At 34.0% G+C, this 11,683-nt stretch overlaps 1 protein-coding gene across 4 annotated transcripts; it reads left to right on the top strand.

The window, feature by feature from the left end:
• Positions 1-539: 539 nt before the first annotated feature.
• On the top strand, positions 540-10,271 carry LOC142611232 (carboxyl-terminal-processing peptidase 3, chloroplastic). 4 transcript variants are annotated; one of them, XR_012839983.1, is made up of 14 exons: positions 541-965; positions 1,071-1,152; positions 1,229-1,359; positions 1,477-1,563; positions 1,971-2,049; positions 4,747-4,835; positions 5,672-5,707; positions 5,848-5,967; positions 6,105-6,191; positions 6,303-6,452; positions 7,268-7,375; positions 9,569-9,640; positions 9,828-9,885; positions 9,977-10,271. XR_012839983.1 is itself a non-coding variant. In XM_075783284.1 (13 exons), the coding sequence occupies exons 1-12, from the start codon at positions 615-617 to the stop codon at positions 9,840-9,842; spliced, it is 1,335 nt and encodes a 444-aa protein (XP_075639399.1). In that variant the 5' UTR covers positions 541-614; the 3' UTR covers positions 9,843-9,885; positions 9,977-10,102. The 4 variants fall into 4 exon arrangements, 3 of the variants coding, with proteins under 3 accessions (XP_075639398.1, XP_075639399.1, XP_075639400.1); XM_075783284.1 differs by lacking the exon at positions 9,569-9,640 and having other exon boundaries at positions 9,977-10,102; XM_075783283.1 differs by lacking the exons at positions 9,569-9,640; positions 9,828-9,885; positions 9,977-10,271 and adding an exon at positions 7,715-8,197 and having other exon boundaries at positions 540-965.
• Positions 10,272-11,683: the final 1,412 nt, after the last annotated feature.

Genomic DNA, 11,683 nt, shown 5'->3' with positions numbered 1-11,683 from the left:
ATTATATGTTATTAAATAAGAGAACTAGAGTTGGAATCATTCCTCGTCTATTATTATAGCTATTAAATTAACTATTTAAAAAAAAAAAAAAAAAAAGAAAAAGAAAGAAGAAAGATGAGGGTTGGTGATGTCCAGCGTTACTAGCAATACCAACCACGATCCATAATTAATGAGCTTTTAAGTTTTTTGGTTAACTTATACTACTCTTTCAAACCAATTAAAACCAGAATAATAGTGTAGGATGCTAGAGAGCTTTCATAGCTAGATTATTTTTCAAAGATACCTCAGATTTGAAATGACTATATTGATTATTGAATGTAAAGAATAACATTAAAAATTATATGACTCAATAAAATACAAGACAAAAAAGTGCAATTTGCAATTTAATAAAGGAAAATTGACTCAACTATAGTCATACATACTGATTAGCAGTAGCACACGCAATAAAGCTTATAACCACAAGTAGAAGATTCATGTGGGCCCCGCCCCAATCGGAATCTCATACAACACATAACGTCTTCCTTCCTTACTCCCTTCCTTGTACGACTTTAAAACGAAAGGCCAAAGTCGAAAGCTTTACATACTTCGTGAGAGAGAGTCTTCTTGCCTTGGAAATGGCAATGGAGGCTCTACGACCAAACATGGATCTCAAACCAACCCACTTCACATGCACACCAACAATCTCAACCGAGTTCCTAAGACCCACTTCACTCTCGCTCCGTTCTCATCGATTTTCATCCTTAATAATAAATCATCAAAGAAGCAAGAGGTGGAGTAAGTTGAGCTGCATGTTAAGGCACAAATCAGACCCATCAATATCTGAGGAGCAACAACTGATCAAATCAATTGGAAAGGGCCTGTTTGGGTTTGCCGTTGCAGCAGCTGCTTTACTATCAGTCTGTTATGATTCCCCTGCTTTCTCTGAGTCTCTCACTGTCGCTTTTCCTGTTTCACGGGCTCGAGAGGTGTTCATTTGTTTTTGTTTATGGTCTTTCAAATTAGTGAATTGCTTAGTTAAGTAAATAAGGTGGGGTTTTTTTTTTTTTTTTTTTTTTTTGGTGCTATGCTAGGTGAATACAGTTCAAAGAACTCTTGTGGAGGCTTGGGGTTTGATTCGAGAAACATTCATAGACCCAACATTTAATCATCAAGGTCTCTTAGTTCTTAAGGTTTCATTAAATACCTCTGTGTTTTTGTTCCTAATTCGTGATAATTCTTTGTTTTGTAGATTGGGATTCAAAGTTGCAACAAACAATGGTGGAAATGTTTCCCCTGAGGTCATCCGATGCGGCGTATAACAAAATCAGTGCAATGCTCTCTACTCTTGGAGATCCATTTACTAGGATTATCAGTCCTAAGGTCTAGTTCTCTTATATATTCTTAATTTCACTATGCTTTCCTTTTCTTAGTGCTAGCTCTTATATACATTTAAATAATGGTACTATGATTTATCTAAGAATGCTATTTTACTTGAAGGAATATCAAAGTTTCAGAATTGGAAGCGATGGAAATTTGCAAGGAGTCGGCCTTTTCATAAATTCTGAACCAAGAACGGGCCATTTGGTTAGTCACACAAAAGAAATCTTTTCTTTTTTTAATTCTTTTCATAGCAGTTACAGTTATTTACTGGCTGATTTATGGAAATTAGACAAATTTCTGCTTTAAAATTTTTTTGTGTGTCCATTTTATACGAAAATTGTAACTAGTGAGAACAAGGAGTTATCTACTTTTCTTGTGAGGCAAAATCCTTGGTGATTTCATAGAACATGATCAAAATTTATTGCAATTTATTTTCATTATATGAATTTATTAATTTAAGCAACCTCTATTAGATTATGGATTAATCCAAAAAAAAATTCATTTAAGAAGGGGGGAAAAGGGAAGAGAGTGTAAATCTAGATGTTTCATTGCTACCATTGTTCATCATATGTTCAAGCACCAGATTGATTTCCTTGTTGTTGACATTGCAGGTTATTTTGTCTTGTGTAGACGGTAGCCCAGCTGCTCGTGCTGGCATACATGAAGGAGATGAGTTGATTGAGATTAATGGTATTCTGCTAACTGAGATTTTCCTTTCGTATGGAGTCTTTATATATAGTGATTGAATGAAATAGAGACCTTGCCCATCGTGGTATGCTGTTGCAGTTACTTCCAAGTCCTATGCACTAAGCTTTCTCAAGGGAACACCTCTTTTTGAGGTTTATAAACTTAGCATTACAATTAGTCTTTAGTTGCCGTATTTCTTTGCTTATATGTGCTTAGATTTCTGTTTTTATTGCTGAAAATAGAATGTTCCTTGTTCCTTTTTGGGGAGCATTATGCATGTGTTACTGAAATTTTTGGAGGATGAAAAATTGTAGATGTCAAATGGCAAACACTTATAAAACCAGAGTTCTTGTAGTTTGATGTTTGACTAGTTTCAAATGGTTTTACCATATCTTTTTGAAGAAGAACCAACTCAAAACCTAGCTCCAGGTATTTATATCGGCAAAAATGTGATCACACATTTGTCTTAGGTTCCATGAATGGCAAGTATGTGTTGGGCTTTGTGGAATCTAGTTGTGTTTGATCTGGATTATGATCCGACCTGAAATAATATTGTTACGGTTTTTAATGGGAGATTTTTTGAGGCTTAGTCCATGGAGCAGAGGCTTTGACTGATAGGCTTTTGGCTCGTTTTGTAGCCTATTATGAATCCTGTGGTCAAGATAAAAAAACTGTTGTTTTGGAGATTAGAGTTTTGATGTTGTTATGATAGAGAAAACTGTACTGTCGCATCTTGTATTTTTCCTCGAGAATAGTGAAATCTCTATAACTGATGTAGGCAAATTGCCGAACCACGTAAATACTATCTTGGCGTATATATATATATATATATATATATATATATATATATATTTTGCATCTCACAGATCTGGGAATTTCGTTAATATTCCCTTCAGTATGTAGGCACCCTCCTGTCCTCACAAACCTCATGCACAAGGTTGGCACTTTCAAACAAGAGTTACTGTATTAGTCTGGGAAGCACCGACGCAGCTGGGAGGGTGCTGCACCGGAGGAGTCTGACGCGGGGTGCGGCCACCGACATTGCTGCCTGCGCGTCGGTGCCATGTTTGAGTTTTTTTTTTGGGGATTCGCGCCGATTGGGCTTCGAATTGCGCCGAACCAGGCCGATTTGACCAGAATCGTGTCGTATCGGCCGGTGGCCGAAACGGCCGAAAAGGGCCAAAATCGGCCTTGAATCACGACGGAACAGCTGAAATTGGCCTTGAATCACACTCGTGAAGAAGCTTATGACAATTTTACCCTCTCAAACAAACAAACAAACAAAGGAAACACTATCAAATCCCAACTAATTTACTTTTTTGTTTTGGTGAATTGGTTGAAAGCTGGAGGGACCTTGAGCCTTTGCATGAGGAATGAGGATCCTCTTTTTTACCAACTACTAAATTTACTTAACTTAACTTTTCGTGGGGCCTTTTTTTTTTTTTAATTTTTTTTTTATTAAATTTTTTCGTTTGATGGGCCAGGGCCTGTTCTGCTACATTTAGGCCTGTTCTGTTTTGTTTTGAGTTTCTTGCCTTCTTCTTTCTTTGTTTTGTGAACGAAGGCCATAGTAATGTGTTTTTTAATAATATTTTAATAGTAAAAATATATAGAAAATAATTATAAATATTTTTAATAATTTTTTAATTGCCGCACCCTGTTGCACCTGCATTCTATTTTTTCAAAAATTGCCGAGTCTCGCACCCGCACCCAGATCTTGAAACGCACCCGTGCTTCTTAGGTATTAGTATCCCTTAACAAGCATTCTTGGTGCTGAAATAATGATAGTCATACACATAAATTATGATTATGAGATTATATAATGCCTGTGGAATCTAATAAAACTTGAATGCTCACAAGTAGAATGGATATCCATGTTATAACACGAAGAATGGAATACACAAGACAAGAAGTAATTGTTCTATAATATGCATATTATTATTATTATTTTTGCTTATCAAAAAAATAATTTGCATACCACATCGCTAGTTACCAGCTATTCTGCATCTTTGATATCTCTATAATTAATGTGGAGATCTCAAAAAGAGGTCCATCTGAAGCTATAACTGAATTCTTTTAAACTAAAAGGGACACACCAAACTGTTCTTATGTCTCTTGTATATATAGGATTCATACAAGAGACACACCAAAAACTATCATAAAAAATTAAGAAGATAAATAAACTAAAAACAAAATGGATAAAGAGCAGCAATTGGTGGCACTTATCCAATAATAATGGGAATGCAGGAACGCAAAAGTACATTTCATTTTTTGATGTACCTTGAAGTACATCATAGGTTTGTAGGGTATAGTGAGCTAAAACTAGAGCAAGTAAAATTTCAAGGCACATCACTGCCAGTATTGGTTTGCAGGCATTTTCATGGTATGACAATTCAAGTATTTATTGTTTTGAACTGCTATTGCATAAATACATAAATGGCAAAGTCTAACCACTTGCTTTGGCACGTCTGCAGTTATTTATACAATTTTACTTCATCTAAACATTATCCCACTCAAAGTTTACAATGTATGTTGTTGTAATCTATTATTTTCCTTTCAATATATTTTTCTCTTGACTGTCTATGGAGAACAATTTGTTTTCTGGAGAGGCTGGAGGGTTTCTTATAAGGGCATAATTTTTCCAGCCTAATATTCATCAACTTATGTCATCTGAGTTTTGAACTGTCTTTGGGACTTCAGGGGAGAGGCTTGATGGTGTTGATAGTGAAGCAGCTGCACAGAAGCTTAGAGGGCGTGCTGGAACAATTGTTACTGTAAAAGTCCACAGTGTAATTATCATTCTCTCTCTCTCTCTCTCTAACATATTTTTTTTTCTCCATTCTATTACATGTTGAGGATGACCATTTGAGAATTTCATAGAGTTCTTTAACACATATTATGCTAAGCTTATTTCCGTACTACTAAATTTACAAAGAAGAAAATTCAATTATATAATGTTTTTCTATAATAATAAGATCAGGCCTTTACTTTTTCTTATACAGAGAATTAGTATGTTAATCTATCAGTACGAAAGGAGAGTACTGAATGTATATTGCTTCCAAATTTTGGTTCATACTTCATGGTATGTTATGGATTCTCAATTCTGTGTCCCCAAGGATGTTGAATTTGGAAGAATTTGACTATCAAATACTTACCAAAAAAGAATTTGACTCTTATGTACATGCAATAGAAGACTTGGTTAAACATAGCATTCTTCAACTGCTGAACCATAAATTGGCCTCTATTCTTATTCCAACTTTAGAGTTTCATGTCTGTTTGTGAATGCCTTTTAGCAGAATAATTTATGAGGGATGATTAACCTCAAGTTGTGGAAGAATGAGGACTGTTGAATTTTTATTAAATAAAAAATGCAGGAAGATTATAACATTCAAGTCAATTCATTTTGTTACTACTTGTGGATAAGCATGTAATACTAAGACATCAGACACTGCATATTTATAGTAGGTCTCTGTATGTATTTCTTTTTTGGGCTTGTCGACGGATGCAAATACTTTCTAAGCAGCAATAATTTTTCTTGATTCTGGGGAATTTTTCTTTTTGAATTGTAATCTGATCTTCATAAAAATCTCACATCCCTTAACTAATACAGTTTTCTGTTGTCCAGAGCAAGGATTTGGGAAGTGATTCTAGTATCAGAGAGGTAATGACATGGAATTGGTTTCTTTCTGACTGTATAGAAAGAAAGCCTAAAATTATAGTTTCATGCACAAGCATGCATCTGCCCTGGCTTGTTATATTCTTTAATTAACTGATCTGGAAACTTGCCTCAACTGCTTGAAGGTCAAAATACCTCGGGAGTACATTAAGCTTTCTCCCATATCCAGTGCCATCATCCCTCATAGAACAGCAGATGGCCATCTGACAAAAACTGGTTACGTGAAGCTGTCAGCTTTCTCTCAGGTAGTTATAACTTAGAGTTCCCCGTCTTTTTATGATTTTGCATTCTATAAGGAAATCTAATGGATCATTTGTTAAGAGGTCAAATTATTTCTATGATTTTTATATGAATCATTAGAAGCCAATCTGTTTGATGACAGACTGCCGCTGCTGATATGGAGAATGCAATTCAAGAAATGGAAAGTCAGGATGTTCATGCATATATACTTGATCTGCGGAACAATCCTGTAAATTTTCTTACCTTATATTTTCGTAAGGAAAAACATACAAAGTTCATTTTCTTACCTTGAGTTTTAGTTCCATAATTTTTTTCTTGCTTCTTTAAACTCATTTAACAGGGAGGCCTGGTAAAAGCAGGGCTTGATGTTGCTCAAATTTGGCTAGATGGGGATGAGACTCTTGTGAACACAATTGATCGGGATGGGAATATGTCACCCATCAGCATGGTCAATGGGCATGCTATAACTAATGATCCTCTTGTTGTGCTTGTAAGTATCTAACTTTTATAGTGTTAACTTCATATCAACAGGAAGCCATGTAAATAATTCCTAATTCTCCTATGTAGAAGAATTTGCAGGAACTTCACATAATAATTTTTGGAATCTGTGCATCATATCCTAGCATCATATTAACAAACGTATGTGCAGATCAATATATGATTCACAAATAGAACTTGTTTAATAAGTCAATGAATTTGAAAGGTCCCCAAGTTTGTGTTCATGCAAGTAAAATTGCTAAGAAATGAACTTGAACATGATTAGTATACAATAAAGCTAGGTCCATTTTAGGATTCCAGTTTGATAACTTTAAACCAATTTATTCATTTAAAAAGTTTGTTGTAATTGAAACTTTTCTGTTCTTGGGTTTGTCATATAAAGATCAGCACTGGGTTGAAGCTGGTTGAATTTTTAACCCAAAATGACCTTGGCCGGCCAACATGGATCAACATAAACCGAATTATTTTCATGCTTTAGATGTGAGCTCTCTACATGCTTTTGCCAATAACCTTTAGGTCAAATGGCATATCATGTTGTTTACAATGGATTTACAACCGAGACATTTTGGATTCAAATCCCCCTTCTATCATTTTAAACTGATTGTTTTATCATTCATTCTGAAAAATATATCGATGTTCTAGTTGATCCTTACAAGTCTGAAATTGATATCATATGCCTGTTGGCCTGAGTATTTAGTGAGAAAACATGAGAGGGGAAGAACAGAAAGCAATTTTTTTTGGGGTACAGACCGTACAGTATCAAGCCCTCAATAATTATGACTGCGTATTAATTACCACTTGAAACAGGTCAATGAGGGAAGTGCAAGCGCAAGTGAGATTTTGGCAGGGGCACTACATGACAATGGCAGGGCTATTCTTGTTGGGCACAAAACCTTTGGTAAAGGAAAAATTCAGGTATTTCTTTATTCTTAACTTCTCATAAAGAAATACAGATTCTTTACCTTATTACAGCACTTCCCAAGGATTTAATATATTCAAGAAATTATCTTTAATTGATAATGCTCAATTGAAAAATATTAACACAATGCGTACTTCTAATGAATTGAATGGCAATCAAGCACTAGAACTTCTGGTTATACAATCCCTGGCATGTTCAGTGCTAACTTTTGCTCTTCTTATCTACTACATCACTCCAATTTCCAACCTTGCACCTTTGTTAAGCTTAAATCATGGGCCATCATAACTGTATTGAGCTTATGTTGCATGGTTTTTAACTGATGAGTCTTACTCCAGAGTGTGACAGAGCTCCATGATGGGTCAGCTCTGTTTGTAACAGTTGCGAAGTATCTGTCTCCTGCTCTACATGACATAGATCAGGTTGGCATAACACCCGATGTGCAGTGCACAACAGACATGCTAAATTCTCCTAAGGATTCGTTGTTAAAGGACAAAAGCTCTATTTCATCACTGGAAACTGATTCCTGTATCATGGTTGCTGAGCATGAGCTGGACATTCAACAGTCCAAAGGGACTGCCACTTGAATAAGTAGCTTTTTACCATAGAAAATTGATGTGTAGATGCTTTAGAAGAATACACACATTACATAGCCACAACTTTCTGTTGTGCATGTGCTTGTCTATTGTAATTTAATTAATGGTGACATTAGAACTAAGTGTATATGTATAGGTTATTCAAAATTTAGAAAAGAAGTTTGCTCGAACTTTTAGTGATTTTTTCACAAATTTTTTATAGGCTTTTGACTATTCTTTCTGGTATCAAATGGTATTTGAACTTATATCAAATTTTAGTTGAGATGAATTTCATTTTAGCAGCCCTCGGATACCTGATAATCATATTTCAACGAAGAAATAGTTAAAAAAAAAGAAAAAAAAGAATATATGCTTCATGGAATCTTCATTTCACCTTACTAGATAAAAATAAAAATAAAAACTAAAATGCAATTTAATCCCTTTGATATTTACTGCAATTGTGAAATTAGTCTCTACTGTTTAATTTTTATCAATTTAATTAGTCCTAAAATGTGTCAATCTAGTCCATCTATTAATCTGTTCCTATATAAATGAATTGAAAATATACATCTGAGAGATTCGACATTTAATAGGTTTTAAAGTAATTAATGCTCAAAAAATATATATAAATATATATATTTTTTAAATGTTAGGTTTTATTTGTTAAAATGGTTCTTTAAAAAAAAAAAAAAAAAAAAAAAAAAAACCAGGTGCACTCGTTAAGAATGTTTTAAAAGTGTCTCATTATAAGAAGTACACAAAAACTAATAAAAAAGCTGCTTTTAAATTGAAAGTAACTTGACTTTCTATAAAAAGTCATTAATGTATTATAAAGTTCAACCATGAGCAGTGCACGAAGAGCATATCTAAGTAAATTAAAAGGAATTTTATTAATTAACATCATGACCATTGTTTCATTGATTGTTAATGAAAAAATATAAATAAAGGAAAAGAAATAAGAAAGGGAAAATTATTTAGTCCGGCCAATAGAAAAGAACCACGTCATTAAACATAGCTGAGATCAACTTACTTGCTACATCATCTCAACACAGCTCCACACTTAACAGCCGTTAGCCCCGCTGCGTTAACCCTCCGTGCAAATTCAAATATTAATTCGAAAATTGGGCGGGTTGGTGAAGGTAAAACTAAAAACTGAAGAAGCTTTTCATTTTCTTCAATCTTTTATCTCTTTCTGTTCATCATCACCACCATTGCAACGTAACGTTGACAACATTTCTGCACTTGCAAGGTACCAACTTTAGTGGCACAGAAAGTGTTTGTTGAAATACTTCATAGAGATCCCTTTTTTTCCAAACTTCTTATGGTTTTGTGTTCTGATTATTAGGGGTTGTGGGTTCATGTTATTGTGGTGTTGACAGACTCGTTCAGAGTAAGCCTATTCTCCATGCCTATTAGTGTTTTGTATTGGGTGCAAGTTGTAATTACGAGTGGTTAGGAGGAAAATTTTAGTTTCAAAGCGTTTTGTGTTGGGTGCAAGTTGTAAAAATGAGTGGCTAGGAGGAAAATTTTAGTTTGGAAGCAAAAGAGGCATATGGGTAGCTCTGTAATTAGGTGGAAGGCCTTTTATAAAAAGAAAATTAATTTCTAGCATGGCAGGAGGACATCACGATTCACTGGGTCCTGGGTGCAGAGTTGCTATTGCTCTAGGCCACCTTTCGGCATATTTTGGTATATCCTATGTCACTATGAAACCTGCTTATTGGTATTGGGCAAAGTTTAAATTTTTTACTTTATGTTTCTGTTCTTACAAAGAAACTAGTTCTTATACTAATTTCTGTTTTTTTTTTTTTTTTTTTTAAAGAAAAGGGAGCTAGTTATCTAACTTATTTTTGTCATCTGTGGCATTAAATTGCAGAATTATGTTCCCTAGCTATAATGCTTAAGTGCGAACCATTGTTCATTATGCAGGAGAGGTTTGTTTGATATTTTATTCTGCTGTGTTGTTTATTTTTTGTGTGAGCTGTTGTTAAAGTATCTTAACTTTATGCTTTTTTTTTATTTCAGGTTCAATATAAGTCGGATCAATTTCTAGGCAAAAACAAACACTATGTTGTTGCTGAACATCAAAATTTGTTGATGGTTGGAGTGGTTCCTTTATCCAAGGGAGCTGTTAGCAGTCTATTAATTTTGAATTCAGCAAATAAATTCCTAGTTTTTTGGAAGAGATATCTGATTGAGTTATTAGATTATTTTATGTTCAATTTTCTTGTCATTGTAATTCGGTTATCAACTTTGTAACAAACACTGTTATTTAAACAATGAGATTTGACTAATAAAGCAGGTAGATTAATTCTAGAAATTCTCCTCTTGCTGGCAGGTTTGATGTACACATTATTTTGTAATTGGTCTATGTATATCTTGTTCTCTCGTAATTGATATTATTTTGGCTAAATGGCACTTAAATAAATTACATTTGTGAATTATAAGGTCATTTATTTGGATCATTAACAAGCAATTTAGAATTTATTATTTTACAATCTATTTGAACAAAAAATATATATATATTTTTTTTTTCTCTTTTATGCGAACTTATTTTACAAGTTATTGGAAAACTGTTCTGAGAGCTCAATAAATCTTTTAACAATAAAATATCATAAATTATCTCATATGAGTGGTCTAGTATGAAACTAATAATTGGCCTTAACTTTACCTGTGAAAATAAACTCTTGATACCATTACCAACAACAAAACACATTTTTGCCCGACTTTGGATAGGCCTCTTTGATTATCAGGTGTGTTGAAACAATGGCACAACTAAATAGCAATTTTGTTTTACAAATTAAATTTTTGGGTCTGTTTGGTATGTGTGTTTAAAAAACAGTTTTCAATTTTCTTGGAAATACGTGTGAGTGAAAAAATATGTGAAAATACATGTAATATTGTTTAAAAACTGAAAATATGTGTTTTAATTTATGTACCAAACGGGCCCTTTTTTTTATACAAATTTAAAGATAATTAAAAAAAATATTCCACCAAATGCCTTCAAGAAATTGAATTAGAATTAGGTCCTAAATCCTAATACATTAGGAGACTGTTTAAACTATCCTTTCGAGTTTAAGCACATAAAATTAGTACATAACTTTCAATTGGCCCCAAGTCAAAATGATTACAAAGAAAACAAATGTAATAGTCACATGACAATATTATGTAGGCTTTAAGTCTCAAGTCTCAACTCTCATGTAATAGTAATTTTTTCTTGTCTTGTGAAGTTCTCGGGATTCTTGGTTCTTGAATAGACTATGGACGGTAGCATGATATCTATTCTCTACAAACATTTAAAACATCACATTAGCATTTAAAAATGGAATAAAATGATGGTATTAAAGCCTCACAACAGTCATTCTAATTATTTTGTATTGATTCATAACAGCGAAAAACAAATATCAAGTAGCTCACACAACTCCAGATTTAACTTATACCAGAACGTGTGGGATAGGACGTGAAAATAGGGGAGAGGAGGACAAATTAAAAGAAGGGCTAGGTACACGGAGTGCTCTCGAGCTTAGGCGCGTAGAAGCAGTGGAGAGATTTACAGTTCCTTGCAAGAAGTGGTGTGACCTCCCCTGAGTGAGGTCGCTGTAGGATCGTTGTTTCTTTTCCGTTCTCCCTATGAATACCAGGTTCTCACTCGTAAGAGTTGACGAAGAGACAGCAAGTCATGGTTGAGGAGCTTGAAGAGCTATGGAAAAAATTAACGTTCACTGAGGAGGA

This window comes from Castanea sativa, chromosome 9, assembly GCF_040712315.1.
Source record: "Castanea sativa cultivar Marrone di Chiusa Pesio chromosome 9, ASM4071231v1".
In the NCBI taxonomy this organism is placed as follows: domain Eukaryota; kingdom Viridiplantae; phylum Streptophyta; class Magnoliopsida; order Fagales; family Fagaceae; genus Castanea; species Castanea sativa.
Note: the sequence above shows the minus strand (reverse complement) of the source record. Positions and strands in the feature narration are given on the sequence as shown.

Bases quoted from the DNA above. Each gene is read 5' to 3' on its own strand.
- LOC142611232 (XM_075783283.1), top strand. From the start codon at position 615: ATGGCAATGGAGGCTCTACGACCAAACATGGATCTCAAACCAACCCAC. The intron at 1,564-1,970 runs GTTAGTCACACA...TTGACATTGCAG, and splicing joins AACCAAGAACGGGCCATTTG to GTTATTTTGTCTTGTGTAGA. The intron at 6,453-7,267 runs GTAAGTATCTAA...CACTTGAAACAG, and splicing joins ATGATCCTCTTGTTGTGCTT to GTCAATGAGGGAAGTGCAAG.